The 15,623-nt window shown below is 43.3% G+C and overlaps 1 protein-coding gene across 1 annotated transcript in view; it reads right to left on the bottom strand.

Annotated features, from left to right (window-relative positions):
• The window catches only part of cntn4 (contactin 4), a 229,798-nt gene that overhangs the window by 23,643 nt on the left and 190,532 nt on the right, over positions 1–15,623 (bottom strand). Inside the window, exon 13 of the mRNA XM_063215268.1 lies at positions 10,438–10,613. Coding sequence (XP_063071338.1) covers positions 10,438–10,613 — 176 coding nt within the window. The remainder of the gene's footprint in view (positions 1–10,437; positions 10,614–15,623) is intronic.

Consider the following 15,623-nt stretch of genomic DNA (forward strand, 5'->3'; position numbering starts at 1 on the left):
GACATTATTGGTACTGCTTGTGATTATGAAAACAGTATATCATCATTTGTAGGTGTTTGCTGGCATATTAGCACCACAGCTGTCTCTGTTCAGTGGGTGGCTACGTCTAAACTGAAGCAACTGGCAGTGCATGAAGACATGAATTTCATTTGCAAGTGTTAATTTCATCTGTGTATGACATTGTGTGTGTGTGTGCCCGTGTGCTTGTGTGTCAGTATTTGTGTGCATGTGCGTGTGTATACACAGTATGTGTGTGTATTGTGTGTATGTGTGTGAGTGCATTGTAGTGTATGCTTGTGTGTGAGTGTGTGTGTGTGCGTGTATGTGGAGGTGTGTCTGTGTGTGTGTGTGTGTGTGTGTGTGTGTGTGTGTGTGTGTGTGTGTGTGTGTGTGTGTGTGTGTGTGTGTGTGTGTGGAGGTGTGTCTGTGTGTGTGTGTGTGTGTGTGTGTGTGTGTGTGTGTGTGTGTGTGTGTGTTAGCGTGCGTGCGTGCGCATACGCTCATACGTGTGTGTGTGTGTGTGTGTTTGTGTGTGTTTTGGTGTGTGTGTGATCTAAGAATGGAAACCTGCAGCTTTGACAGAGCTGACAGAGCCGCTGCTAGTTGCCATCAGGGCCGCCAACAAGGGGGGACAAAGGGGTATGTTGTCCAAGGCCCAGGGAGATAGGAGGCCCAGAATTGGGTCCCCATTACATTGTATGAATTGGGTAGGGGGCCCTTACAGTTGACTTTTATTTATTTTATTTATTTATTTATGGGGAGTGCCTCTTGAGATGTGACATCTCATTTTCAATAGGGTCCCCTTAAATCTGGACAATTCGAACAATACAAGACAATACATTACAACACAATACATTCATTCACTCACATCCACACACGTTCAATCCACAGTCTCCTCACCCCCCCACAACCCCCTTAATACTGTGTTCTTAGTAATGGATAGGGCAAGTGCATTGCATATAGGCAGTAAAATAGATAAAAAAAAAAAAATCTAAATAAAATAAAATAAAAGACATGAAATTAAAACAGGAGATCAAAAATCAGGAATCCGAGAAGGCATAAAAAAGGAAACAGAGATTCACTGCAAAGTGGGAATACATGCCAACCTGGACTCAGTGAGACTACGATCTTGCAGGAATAACAAAAACAGAAGTTCGTTTGAGTTGCAGCAATATTAGTGAAAACATGTACATGTGTTGCATGCATTCAAATACATTGACAGAGATGTCTTAAACTGCCCCAAGGTTGTAGATGATCTTATTGACCCAGGTAGTGTATTCCAGTCAAAAGGAGCTTTGTAATTAAAACAACGCTTGCCGCTTTCTTTGGAGATGTGTGGCACAGTAAGAGAAAGGTGTTCGGTGTGCCTTAACCGAAAGTTTGTATGGTATGGTATCAAATATTGTTTTAGGTAAAGTGGATAGTTGAGGTGTAGACATTTATAGATGATCAGAAACCAATGGAACTGCATCCTTACTTTGGGTGAAAAAATGTTTAAAGAGTTATACAGAGTGCAGTGATGTGTTGTGTAGGGGCACCTAAGCACAAATCGACATATATTGTTGTAGGCAACGCTCAGTGGCTTAAGATTAGTGTCACTGGTATTCTGATACACTACATCTGCATAGTCTATAATTGGGAATAAAAGTTGTTTCATTATTCTTGTTCTGATCTGTATTGTGAAACAATTATTGGAACGGTACAACATCCTAAGATTACAGTTGAGCTTTTTAACTAAAGAATCTATGTGTGATTTGAATGACAGTTGGGAATCAAGCCGTACACCAAGATATTTATACTCATCAACTTCACCCAGGGGTGTACCATCAATAAAGTTCACAGCCAATTTGAATTGACTTCTTGTCGCTGATCTCGTTGGAAAAAACATGCAGAAAGACTTGCTTTTATTGAGCAACAAGTCATTGCATTGAAACCACTTTTGAATTCTGGTGAAGTCTACTTGCAGATCAGTCTGAATCTTAGATAGATTAGTATTAGAATTATAAAGGACTGTATCGTCAGCATATAAATGTATTGAGCAATCTTGGCAGGCAGCAGGGAGGTCATTAATAAAGATTGAGAATAAAAGAGGCCCAAGCGATGACCCCTGAGGAACTCCCTTTTCAATAAGAGTATATTGAGAAAGACTTCCCTGGAAGGACACACACTGTTGCCTAAGGTGTAGGTAAGAGTTGAACCATAGAAGTGCCTGTTTAGAGAGACCTATCGACTGCAATTTGTCTAGTAAAATGTAGTGGTTTACAAGATCAAAGGCCTTGGATAAATCAACAAAAATTGCACCTGTGGACATGCCTTTATCCAAGGATGAGTAGATGTCATTGGTGAACTTTAGTAAAGCTGTTGTTGTAGAATGTTTTGGCCGAAAGCCTGATTGGTAATGTGATAAGATAGATGCTGAATTAATGTAGTTGTAAAGTTGGTTAAATATGATTTTTTCAAAGACTTTCACTATACTACTGATTATGGAAATGGGCCTATAGTTATTGACATCTGATGGATCACCACCTTTATGAATTGGGGTAACTCTGGCACGCTTCCATTTTACTGGAACCTCACCTGTACTTAATGATAAGTTAAATAGGTCAGTTAGTGGGTAAGACAGTACATCTGAAGCGATTTTTATAAACTTGGTGTCCAGGCCATCTAGGTCCTTACCCCCTGGTTTCAGTTCAGATATAGCTCTTTGCACATCAATGGGGTGAATAGTAAAGAAGGAGAAAGAGGAAGGCTCTGGATGTTGAACACAGTTGATATTGTTTAAATAGCAGGTCTTTGTGTTACAGATGGAGGCAAAATGCTGATTAAAGGCATTTGCTATTTCAGAAGGATCAGAGAGGGTATCATTGTTCATTTTAATGTTGGCTGGAGTATTCGACTTGGGTTTGTTATTTAGTAGACAGTTTAAGTTATTCCAGAATTTCTTGGGGTTGGTGTAATCTCTACATAGGTTGTTTTTGAAATAATCAGATTTAGCATTGCGTGTCTTAGTTGTGCAAACATTCCTTAAATGCTTGTAGGCTTCCCAATCTTGGGAGTTGTTTGTTGTACGATGTTTTTTCCATGCCTTGTCTCTAAGTTTAAAGAGTGTCAGTAGTTCACCATCAATCCAGGGCAAGTGCCTTCCTTTTACCCTTACTGATCGCCACGGTGCATGTTGATTGATAACAGAAAGTACTTCAGTATGGAAAAACTCATAGGCATCATCAACTGAGGGGATTAAATGAAGTCTATGCCAGTTAATATTCTGTAGATCATCTAAAAAGTGAGTTCTGTTAAAGTACTTCATCTGCCTTACTTTGATTAATTTAGGTGGTAGGCGTGGTGTTCTGATTTTCCATTTACAAGATACAATTGAGTGATCACTAAAGCTATCAGGAAGCACCGCAGAGTCAATGATCCTGTCAGGGTGGGTGACTAATATCCAGTCTAGTAGTGTTTTAGATGTATTTCCAACTCTGGTGGGTTCTTTGATTATCTGTGTCAAGTTGAGACTTTCAATGATATGTCTGTCTTTAGCCGAAGCACGGTCTAACCAATTGCAGTTAAAGTCGCCAAGAATTATCATCTCTTTAAAGCTATTTAAAGAGCTAATGGTATTGCTAATACATTTTATAGAGTCAGAAGGTGAATTGGGCGGTCTATAGATATTACCTATTAGTAGGTTTTTGTTTTCATGAAAACAAATTTTTACAAAGAGACATTCAAAATGAACAGGGATTTCAGTAGGTGAAACAATCTCTGAATGCAGGTGTGACACTATATAGGTGGCGACCCCACCACCACGTGTGGCTCTGTCAGCTCTAAATAAGGTATATCCATCTATATGAATTTCATCATCTGAGACATCACAGCTCAACCAGGTCTCAGAGACGGTAATAACATCAGGTTTATTGTAAGCAAGCCAGGCTCTCAGATGATCTATTTTATTTGGTAAACTCCTGATATTTAGATGTATCACTTGAAACCCTTTACTTATAGTGGATTACTCGCTTAATAATGAAACAGTAAAAGGGATTGGTGGTGAAGAAGGAAAGGGCTGTGGAGCAACACACACACACACACACACACACACACACACACACACACACACACACACACACACACACACACACACACACACACACACACACACACACACACACATGTCCAGATACCTAAAGACAGAAGTCTATTTCAGCTGTGTCCACTCAAAATCTTGGTGTGGAAAAGCATTGCATAAGGAAACTGTAATTTTAACTAAGTCTTATAATTAAATTGAGTATTTTTTTGTCATATGGGGGGCATTGGCAAGTTTGTGATAGACCACTATTAGAGAGAGGGGGAAAAGGTAGGGAGAGAGAAAAAAAAAAAAAGCAAAATCAGAATGCTAGAAATGCCCTTGTATAATCCACATTCAAGCATGGGCAACATAAAGTAAGGTCTGTAAAGCACCAGTGTGGCTTTGTAACGAAGTCCATCATTGTCCTTTTGTCCTTACATCAAAATCAGAGTGCCAACAACTTGGTAGACCAGGTCATATTCCATCATTCATTTGGCCTATTTCGTTCACATATATTTGTGGTGAAAATCATGAACAAATGGGCTGAACCGGATTCAGCTGGTATCAATGTAACCTTTTTCTTTTTCTCCTCTTCCCTTAACGAAAAAGTCAATGTGCAATCTATACACCAGTATGGCCAATGTTAGAGTCCATCATTGTCCATAAGAGAAGGCAAAATCAAAATGCTGTAAATGTGCCAGTGTAGGCCGATATCATAGTCCATCTCAGTCCTTTTCTCCCTCTTCCCCTCTCCCCCCTCGTTTCCCACCCCATTAACATAAAGCAGTATCAACTTGCAGGAAAAAAAGAGAACTGCCTGGTCTAGGCCAGACCTTTTTACAAACAGAAATCTCAGCACCGGATGGTGGGCCTACATAGGCCTAAGGTAGGGCCTGAGAGAGAGCTTAAGAGAGCTTCATAACGTTAAGCTTCCCCAGTCAAAAGACCTTAAAATGTTCATGTTAGAATGCTACTGCAAGTGCTACTCATACTGACCATACAGAAATAAGAAATTATAGTCAGGATACCTTCATCTGGCGAGTGCAGTCATTCCATAGGCTTGTGCACAGTGTCCAAGAAAGAGTTTGCTTCTTTAGCACATTTGAACTGAAGCTCTTTTTCGTCACCTGCGGTAGGCCAAATGGACAGTGTTGCTGGAAAGAAGAGTGAGTACTCCATATCCATGTCGCGAAGTCTTTTCTTGACATCATCAAACTGCCGTCGCTTGTTCATAGTGGCAACCGAGTAGTCCGGATAAATGTATACCCTTTTGCCGTCGTAGTACAGTTCTCCTTTTTCCTTGGAGAGATTTAGGATGTGTTTCCGTTCACGGAGGCTTAGGAATTTCACGTAGATAGGTCTTGGTACAGGTTTCTTGTTGTCCGATGGTGCGCGTTGTCCAGTTTTATTTGTAGTAGGAGTTCTGTTGGTTAGTCGTACAGGAGTGCGGTGCGCATTTTCAATGGCTGGTGGGGTGGCAAAGTTCTCGGCTCCCAGGAGTTGTGTGATGAGTTTGATCACGAAACCATGGATATCCGAGCCTTCAGCTTTTTCGGGTACATGCAGGAATCGTAGGTTATGGGCCCTGCTTCTGTTCTCCGCGTCCTCAATTTTGTCACGAAGGTAGGTGTTGTCCTTCTCAAGCGCCTCCATGCGTCTTTTCAGGTCATCCAAGTCATCCTCGTTTGTACTCACGCGTTGCTCAAGGGTAGAAACATGGTCCCCGAGTGTGGATAATGATGTTTTTATGGACTGTAAACTCTCTTGGATCGGGTCGATTTTTGCGCTTAAGTGCGAGACCATGTCCAATTTAAGCTGCTGGATCGCTTCCCAAATAGAGTTGTTGGAAACATGTCCTTCCATGGCGGCGGTTTGCAGCGCAATTTGTTTGGGTATGTTCAGAGGTATCCGACAGTGAGTAGCCTACTCGAGGTCAGTAGCAGATGTTGCAAAAGTTCGTCCTTATTGTTGCATACCGGTAGTCATTCAGTAAAGTTTTAGTTAAGTTGACGGTCAAACAATTATGGATTGAGCAGACATCTTCTCGTGCGTCTCACGTTGACGCCATCTTGATTCGTGGCCCGGGCCGCGAGTTTGCGAAACATAGGACGATATTGCGCCCAACCGCGTTTGGCGTCTCCGATTGGCTACAACGGCTCCCTTGTTCCTCCCCTCTGATGGCTTTCATTTGACAGCAAGAATTTCAACTCTCGCTCAAAGCACGCTTGCAGAACATTTGTGTACAAATAATTTGGCCGATCTCTTGAAACAGACACTAAAAGTAGGGTAACAACAAACAAAAAATAGGCTACCCAAACCATTTACGATGCAGTAGGCCTACACAAATGCCGTGTCGTATTTCATTTTAGCGTGGTTTGGCATATCTCTTGAAACAGATGTGCCAAGTCAAACAAACGTAGCCATAGCCTACCCAATGATGCAGTGAGCTCCAGTATTTGATTTCATTTTTATTTACATAACCTAATAAATGAAAGCGTCACTAAATGCAATGTAATGTAGCCTTATGTAGCCTAATCCTAACTGCATAAACTCCTGTGTTAATGCCGTATCATGTCATTTTATTATGGTTTGGCTGATCTCTTGAAACAGATGACACTCAAAGCATAAACAAAAGCAGGCCTAGCCAACGATGCAATACAAATGACGTTTCTTACCATTTCATTTTATTCACATTATCCAAACCTCGAGGTGATCTGGTAAGTTGTCCACCGAGTCCATGGCACATGTGGTAGCAAATGTAGGATTAACCTTCTATTTATTATGTCGGTAAATCCATCTGGTGGTCATATTAGGAACTGCATTCTGCATATCAATTCATCCCCACTTCTGTAGATCTAACATTAACACATGGATACTTTGATAAGGTCTGTAATGAAACACTGAAATTGCGGTGATAGTTTTCTGTTGTCTAAGTACCTCAGTTTTAACCAACTTTGCCTGTGACCTGACAAAAAATAGGTGGTGTCATGATGACAGACAAGGCATATTGGATTGTAGAAAATGTATTAAATAGTATTTGGAACAAGGTATAAATCAGATTCCAAGGAGTGAAACTGCTACAGTGGCATCAACACAATGATGAAAGACAATGCTTATTGGATTGGATTTAAACAAACTACATTTTGTGATTTTACATTTTCCTTGGTTTGCATGTTTTTAAACTGACCACATTTTGTGATTTTACATTTTCGTTGTTTTGCATACTTATTCATTTTTGGTGTGGTTTGCTGTCACACTGGCTCATGTTGCTGTGCATCATGTTGCATTGTTTATAATGGTTTGTTTTGCTGTGCTGCTTGATTTTACATTTGCATGCATACATACATTTGATCTGCGTGATTTGAGTGTGCTGTCCTCATTATGCTCTCTGCCTGCTTGCCTCCCGGTGTCTATTTGGCACTGCAGCAGTTTCACTCCTTGAAATCTGATGTATACCTTGTTCCAAATACTATTTAATACATTTTCTACAATCCAATATGCCTTGTCTGTCATCATGACAAGGACAGGTCACAGGCAAAGTTGGTTAAAACTGAGGTACTTAGACAACAGAAAACTATCACCGCAATTTCAGTGTTTCATTACAGACCTTATCAAAGTACCCTGTTAGATCTACAGAAGTGGGGATGAATTGATGTGCAGAATGCAGCTCCTAATATGACCACCAGATGGATTTACCGACATAATAAATAGAAGGTTAATCCTACATTTGCTACCACATGTGCCATGGACTCGGTGGACAACTTACCAGATCACCTCGAGGTTTGGATAATGTGAATAAAATGAAATGGTAAGAAACGTCATTTGTATTGCATCGTTGGCTAGGCCTGCTTTTGTTTATGCTTTTAGTGTCATCTGTTTCAAGAGATCAGCCAAACCATAATAAAATGACATGATACGGCATTTATAAACACAGGAGTTTATGCAGTTAGGATTAGGCTACATTACATTGCATTTAGCTGACGCTTTCATTTATTAGGCTATGTAAATAAAAATGAAATCAAATACTGGAGCTCACTGCATCGTTGGGTATCTATGGCTACATTTGTTTGACTTGGCACATCTGTTTCAAGAGATATGCCAAACCATGCTAAAATGAAACACGACACGGCATTTGTGTAGGCCTACAGCATCGTAAATGGGTTGGGTAGCCTACTTTTTGTTTGTTGTTACCCTACTTTTAGTGTCTGTTTCAAGAGATCGGCCAAATTATTTGTACACGAATGTTCTGCAAGCCTGCTTTGAGCGAGAGTTGAAATTCTTGCTGTCAAATGAAAGCCATCAGAGGGGAGGAACAAGGGAGCCGTTGTAGCCAATCGGAGACGCCAAACGCAGTTGGGCGCAATATCGTCCTATGTTTCGCAAACTCGCCGCCGGGCCCAGCAAAAGCTGTCAGTGGCCCTGGTTGCCATTGCCAGTTGCTGTGGCTGTGGCTGTGGCTGTGTGTTGGGCCAGAGAGGAGATTAGATTGTGGGGAAAATTGGAGTCAGAGCAGAGGCCTAATAGCCTGAACAGGAACAGGAAGCTCTCTCAACAGCTAGCAATGCTCGAAAATGGATGTGCGCAATACTGTACCCCCCGCCATTCGACTCCCTGTAATTAGCCTTAATAACGACCTGTGTGGCATTTTCAGAGGCGTGTGAAGTGAGAGAGAGCGCGCTAGGTAGGAAAAAAAAGATATGAGAGCGGCGGCGAGCACTTTGTGAGTTTAAGATGTTTCTTTCTTCGTCCACTTCCGTAAGGTAATAACAGATCCTTCCAATGTCTCCATCACTTAATATGCCCTCACGCTCTCGTTCGCCATGGAGTATGGGGTGGTGGTGGGGGCCGGGGGGTCTGGTGAATTGAACGAGGCAAAAGCAGTTGTACAATTAAATAGGGTTCATGAAGTTTAAATGGAATGCCGTACGAGTGCATGTACGCGACGGAGCGGAGTCATTTGTTACCGCGTGCCGCGGCTTAATTATAAATTGCATTAACACATGCACGCGACTGTCAGTGAGCTCTCCGCCATAATGGAAAACCTGACAAACTATCGCTAGCGTAAATCCATCCTTGATTTTCATTTCATTGCTGGGCTAATAATTATCACCTCTGTGTAAAAAGTGGAAGCCGCGGTGCTGGTGGAGGTGAAGGTGGTGGTGATGGTGGTGATGGTGGTGTAACTGTTAGAGGGGAGACTATTCAATAGCTGGCCCTGCATTGTATCAAAAATGCATTAATCCACGTCCATGGCGCCGAGGGAAAATGGCTCTGTCTCTCAACGCGCCTTACCCCCGCTAAACGCACGCTGGTTATGTCATGATTTCACAAATGATGCAAGACCAGAGCTATTAGGGCTTGGACTCAGACGAACGTCTTTGCGAAGACTGCTGAAGGGGGAAAAGAAACAATGGCTCTTTCATCCATTGTCTGGCAGACCATAAATAACCAAACGCTCTCGCAGTGGGAAAAGAGAGTGTGTGGGAAGAGTGTGTGTCTGATCCATTATTTTTTATTTCTTATAAGATTGAAAAGGTTCATTATGCGCTGGCTTGGCGTAGTGTGGCGTTGGGAGGTGATTTTACAACCTTTGGTGAAGTGAGGTGAAGTCCATGTGATGGGCTTGTATTGCGATATTAAAAGAAAAAAAAATAGTTGGTGTGATGGTCTTGTATTGAGATATTAAAAGAAAAAGAAAAAAACACAGTCGGTGTGATGGGCTTGTATTGAGATATTAAAAGAATAAAAAAAGACAGTTGGCGTGGTGGGCTTGTATTAAGATATTAAAAGGAAAATAAAACCCACAGTTGGAGTGATGGGTTTGTATTGAGATTGGAAAGAAAGGTCCACAGACCTACGTTAAACTCTCCAATAAGCAAACCGGTTTCCAACCAGTGGGCTGGGTGAGGTAAAGGACTATAGAGTCACTGTACAAGACGTAAACTGTGGCGCTGGTGCCATACATGAGCATGGGGTCCCAGGTTCGAATCCAAACTGGGCCGTTTCCCAACCTCCCTCGTCTCTCCCTCTCTCTCCCTCTCTCTCTCTCTCTCTCTCTCTCTCGCTCTCTCTCTCTCTCTCTCTCTCTCTCTCTCTCTCGCTCTCTCTCTCTCTCTCACTAACTAATATTAGTAAAGGCAGAAACACAATGGAATGGAATTGCTTGAAGAAGGTGAATGTACCGAAACGTCCCCATTAAACACTGTAAATGTGGACAGCGTGTGGGAGCTTTCTTGTCTCTAACCTTAGTGACCCAGGGCTTCCCGTCTGATGCACCTGACCAAGTGATGTGTGGAAGAATTCTATACTAAAGAGCCGTCAATAAAGGCAAAAAAATGAAATAAAATAAGAACAGAATGACACCCAGAAGCACTTACGCCGCCGACTTTCTCGAAGTAGCCCCCATGGCTGCCGAAGTTGATGACCTGTTCGTTGAAGAACCAGGTGAAGCGCGGCTCCAGGGAGGGGTCGTGGGTCACCTGGCAGGCCAGCACGATGCTCTCCCCCACCGTCACGTCCAGCGTCCCAGGCTGAGTGGTGATCACCGTGGCCTCTGTCACACAATACAAAATAAACAAAGGCAAATTGAGTGAACGAACAAACGATCAAAAACAAACATACTGTACGTAGACATGGTTTTACAGTTGGGGAGTCGGTCCACTGCAAAAAATGAAATCTTAGCAAGCTTATTTTTCTAGTTTCAAGTAAAAACATCTAGGTAATCTTATTTTAAGAAAAAAATAACTATACTTTTTAACTGGAATTTAGAACTAGAAATTAGTCTATTTATACTTGTTTTCGAACATTTGTCCATGGGGCAAGATATTTTTACTTGGATCATTTTACTCGTAAACAAAAAAAAACAAGTATAAATATATTGCCCCACAGACAAATGTTCGAAAACAAGTATAAATATTCTAATTTCTATTTCTAAATTCCAATTAAAAAGTACTAATTACTTTGTGTTTTTCACTTAAAATAAGATTGATTAGATGTTTTTACTTGAAAATAGAAAAATTAGCTTGCTAAGATGTGTAATTGGGACAGACTCAGAGGAGTGCAAGTTGAAGGGCAGCTGGCTGGTGAATTGGGCGAGGCAAAACCTTTGATGCACAGCTAAATACAGCGAGTTTAAATGGAAGGGACTATGACCGTGTGTTCAAAACAGAAGAAAAACAAACACATGTACACAGCAGTGCAAGCTGTGGTCACTATTTGCATTGAATGTCATTGAATGTCATAGACACACACAGACACGCAGAGGTACACACACCAACAACAAACAACAACCATCAAAGTCCAAAAATATTGCATTATTGTCACACCTGGAGACACCCTGAGTTTAGAGCCCCCCCTAAGTCCTTCGTCATGGTACAGTCACAACGGGCCACTGTGGTCGTCCTAAAATACACCGATGATATCGCCCTGTAGTCTGTGCAAACGTCCTGCGAGTCTTAACCATAAATCCTGGGGGCTGGCACACAGCGATGGGCTTCGCACTGATGAGCTACAGCTGAGTGGAGTGGAGTAGGGGAGCGGAGTGCAGTCAGGCTGGCAGACTCAGGGCTGGACTGGGGCTGAAAACCAGTCCGGGCATTTTAGGCACCATCGACCAGCCTGCCACCCCCCCCCCTGCCTTTATACTACAATACTACAGTATGACTAGCTCAGTCTAATTAAACGATAGGCCGACGGGTCGCCCCATCTAAATTGAGGGACGGTCTCTAAGGAACAAAATGAAACAAACAACAACAACAAAAACAACAACAACAAAAGCAACAGCATTGGCCTCTGAGGACTGTCGCCCCACCAGGAAAATGCCCTGCATTCCAGAATACCAGCCCAGGGCAGGTTGCTGTGGCTGTGACTGCTGCTGCTGCTGCTGCTGCTGACTGGCTCTTAAATCCCTGTGAGCTCCGCTCCACTTCCCGCCTGAGATTCCACCCTGTCAGGCCTCCGTCTCGGGAAGCCCTCCTGCAGCCAGGCTCTGGGGCTGCTCCGCACGCCGTCAACAGCAACAAAACAACAACAACAGCAAGAAATAAACAACAACAGCAACAACAGCAGCAATAGCAGCAGAGGCAGTGGAGGCAGCAGGAGCGGCAGCACCCTGCAAGTCTGCGGATTCCCAGTCTGAGTCATTTGGTGATCTTAAATCCCCCTCAGAGCGCTGCACATGAACACACACAAATACACATAATGCGCGCGTACACACATATGCACACGCACGCACGCACGCACGCACGCACGCACGCACGCACGCACGCACGCACAAACACACACACACACACACACACACACACACACACACACACACACACACACACACACACACACACACACACACACACACACACACACACACACACACACACACACACACACACACACACACACACACACACACACAGCCAACTCCACATCTCTCCTGCTATTGCCTTTTCCACAGCCTCTGACACTCCGAGGGGATGCTTTGTGCAATGAGAGAGATAGAGAGATAGAGATAGAAAGAAAGAGAGGGAGAGAAAGCGAAAGAGAAGGAGAGAGAGAGAAAGAGGGAGAGAAGGAAATGAAAATGCTAAGTAGGTGGAAGAACAAGCCTCATCTGGCACCGCAGTTCCCCCGATGCCCCTCAGGGGGGCAGTCTTAATATTCCAGCCACGCTGACTCTCTCTCTCTCTCTCTCTCTCTCTCTCTCTCTCTCTCTCTTTCTCTCTGTCTCTGTCTCTCTCTCTCTCTCTCTCTCTCTCTCTCTGTCTCTCTCTCTCTCTCTCTCTCTCTCTCTTTCTCTCTGTCTCTGTCTCTCTCTCTCTCTCTCTCTCTCTCTCTCTCTCTCTCAGGTCTGAGCGTGTGCGTGCAGGCTAAATTAAGCATGCCAAATGATCCCCAGACGGACTGAGATTCATGTGGAAGACACCAGCAGGGCCAATCTTCATACGCACTCCACTCGCCGCTCGCTCTCACCATATTTGCATTGGACGTCCTCTCTGCTACAATACACACACAAATAGACACACATAGACACACATAGACAGTCACACACACACAAATAGACACAAACTGAAAGGCGCGCACACACGCACACACGCGCACACACACACACACACACACACACACACACACACACACACACACACACACACACACACACACACACACACACACACACACACACACACACACACACACACACAAACACTCAGACACACACACAAACACTCAGACAGTCAGTGACAAATATGTTTTGTGGGGCAGATATTCTCAAAATATTCTGAAATGGTGATTCTGGTGCCATAGCAGCGCTGTGCAGATAAAACTCCTCTCTGCTCCAAGAGAACAGAGTGACAGAATGGCAGCCCGTCATAGGACCCTCTCCTCTATCTGCTGAAACGGCAGGCTCCTTAGACACGCTAGAGTGGACATGCACGCACGCACGCACGCACGCACGCACGCACGCACGCACGCACGCACGCACGCACGCACGCACGCACGCATGCACATACACGGCACGCACATGCACGCACCTGCGAACAAAGAGCTCTTTTATTTACGTATCTAGCTATTTATTTTGGCTTGTTGCACCTTCATTATAACAGGATAGTGAAGGTGTAATAGGAGCGTTGAGAGAGCAAGAGATGGAGCAGGGCTGGCAGTAAAATAACATCAGAAGCTGGAGAAATTCAAGTCCATCAGCTGCTTTGGACTGTCAGCGCACTTTCGAATCTTGAAGCAGAGTCCTGTGACTGTACCTCTGGTGGCAGGGTATCCCATAATTTAGGAGTAACATATGAAAAACAACTCCCATTGTTGGACCAATAATCCTGCATTTGATGAGCGTAGTGAGCGTGATGTGTAACTCAGCAATACGGCTATAGGACTGTAATGTATGCAAGGCCAGGGTTGTGGAGAACTTCAAAAGTCAAAAGATGTATTTTAAAGTCAATGCTTTGAGTCATTGGAAGCCAGCGTAGTTGACACTTTGAAAGTGCAATATGCTATACAATAAACCAGCTCCAATTGTCCTGATGACAAAATAAATCAAATGAAACAAAAGATGTATGAGAATTACATTTGAAGTTTTATGCAAATGTTTCCACACAAATGTTCCAAATTATTTTTAACTTTTAAGCTGATGACACACAGGGCAGCGTTTTGGGCGATGTTGCTGGGCAACAGCATGATCTGCTCCTAATTGTCTGATAATATGATTTAAGAAAATGTGCCTACTGCTGAGCCAAGTTCTCCTGATTTAAGTAATGTGGTGATAAACTGTTCAAATAACATGTTATTGTATACCGTTGCCCAAAAGTGTTGCCCAAAAGTGTTGCTCAAGTGTATTATCACCTTAACACAGGTTAGCGAAACCGCTCAGTCTTATTTTCAGCCTTGACACTTGACACGCAAATTAAACGCAAATCTCTGTCTTGGGGGGGTATTTTGCACTTACTGTGAGCTGTCATTGAAGTTTTGCGAATGATTTTTGGGAACAAAACACAGCAGATGTGAAAAATATCTGTGAACAATTGTAAAAATAAACTATAAATGGCTTTTGTAGCATTCTGGAAATGAAAGCCCATTCATACCCTCCATGTGTTAAACTACGAACGTAATTCTGTCCGTACCTGCTAACCCGCAACATGTAGTATTTTGGCATTGGTTAGCACATGTGAAACATTCCACACATATCCGTAACACATGTAGGGTGTGAATCAGGCTTTACAGGATGGATGTTTGCTTTCTGGGGTAGCCCAGGCGTATAGTACAGAGTCCAGTGACTGTTGTCAAAAGATCGAGCGACCACCCAAGCGTGACTCCATGTGGGGATGTTGAGCAGCCATTTTGCTAGCTAGCAACCCTTTTGAGGTAGGGTTGCCAACCGTCCCTTGAAATACGGAATCGTCCTGTATTTAGAGATAAAAGTACGGGTTCCGTATTGAACTGAAACGGGACACAGGACGTTAAAATGCAAGAAATTACATCTAAGAAATGCTAATTTTTCTGGGGGACGACCCCCAGACCCCCGGCACGATGAAGTGTCCCGTATTTTTTTCATTGACAGTTGGCAACCCTATTTTGAGGTTAAGTTGAGGTGAATGCCTCGGTGGATTCCTGCACAAGTTTGTAAATCCCTATGTCTCTGGAAAGACTTTGCAGCTCCATAAAAAACGGATACAGACAGAAAGAGGCACAGATTCAGGTACTCTCACTCATTTCTCTCTCTCTCTCTCTTCTTTCTCTCTCTCTCTCTCTCTCTCTCTCTCTCTCTCTCTCTCTCTCTCTCTATCTCTCTCTCTCTCTCTCTTCCTCTCCCTCTGTTCCTGTCTCTAGCTCTCTTTCTCTTTCTGTCTGTCTGTCTCTTTCTCTCACACTCTTTCTTTCTGTTCCTCTCTCTCTCTCTCTCTCTCTCTCTCTCTCTCTCTCTCTCTCTCTCTCTCTCTCTCTCATCTCTCTCTCTCTCTCTTTCTCTGTCTCACACACACACACACAAACACGCACACACGCACACGCACATGCACACACACACACACACACACACACACACACACACACACACACACACACA

Source organism: Engraulis encrasicolus, chromosome 14 (assembly GCF_034702125.1).
Source record: "Engraulis encrasicolus isolate BLACKSEA-1 chromosome 14, IST_EnEncr_1.0, whole genome shotgun sequence".
In the NCBI taxonomy this organism is placed as follows: domain Eukaryota; kingdom Metazoa; phylum Chordata; class Actinopteri; order Clupeiformes; family Engraulidae; genus Engraulis; species Engraulis encrasicolus.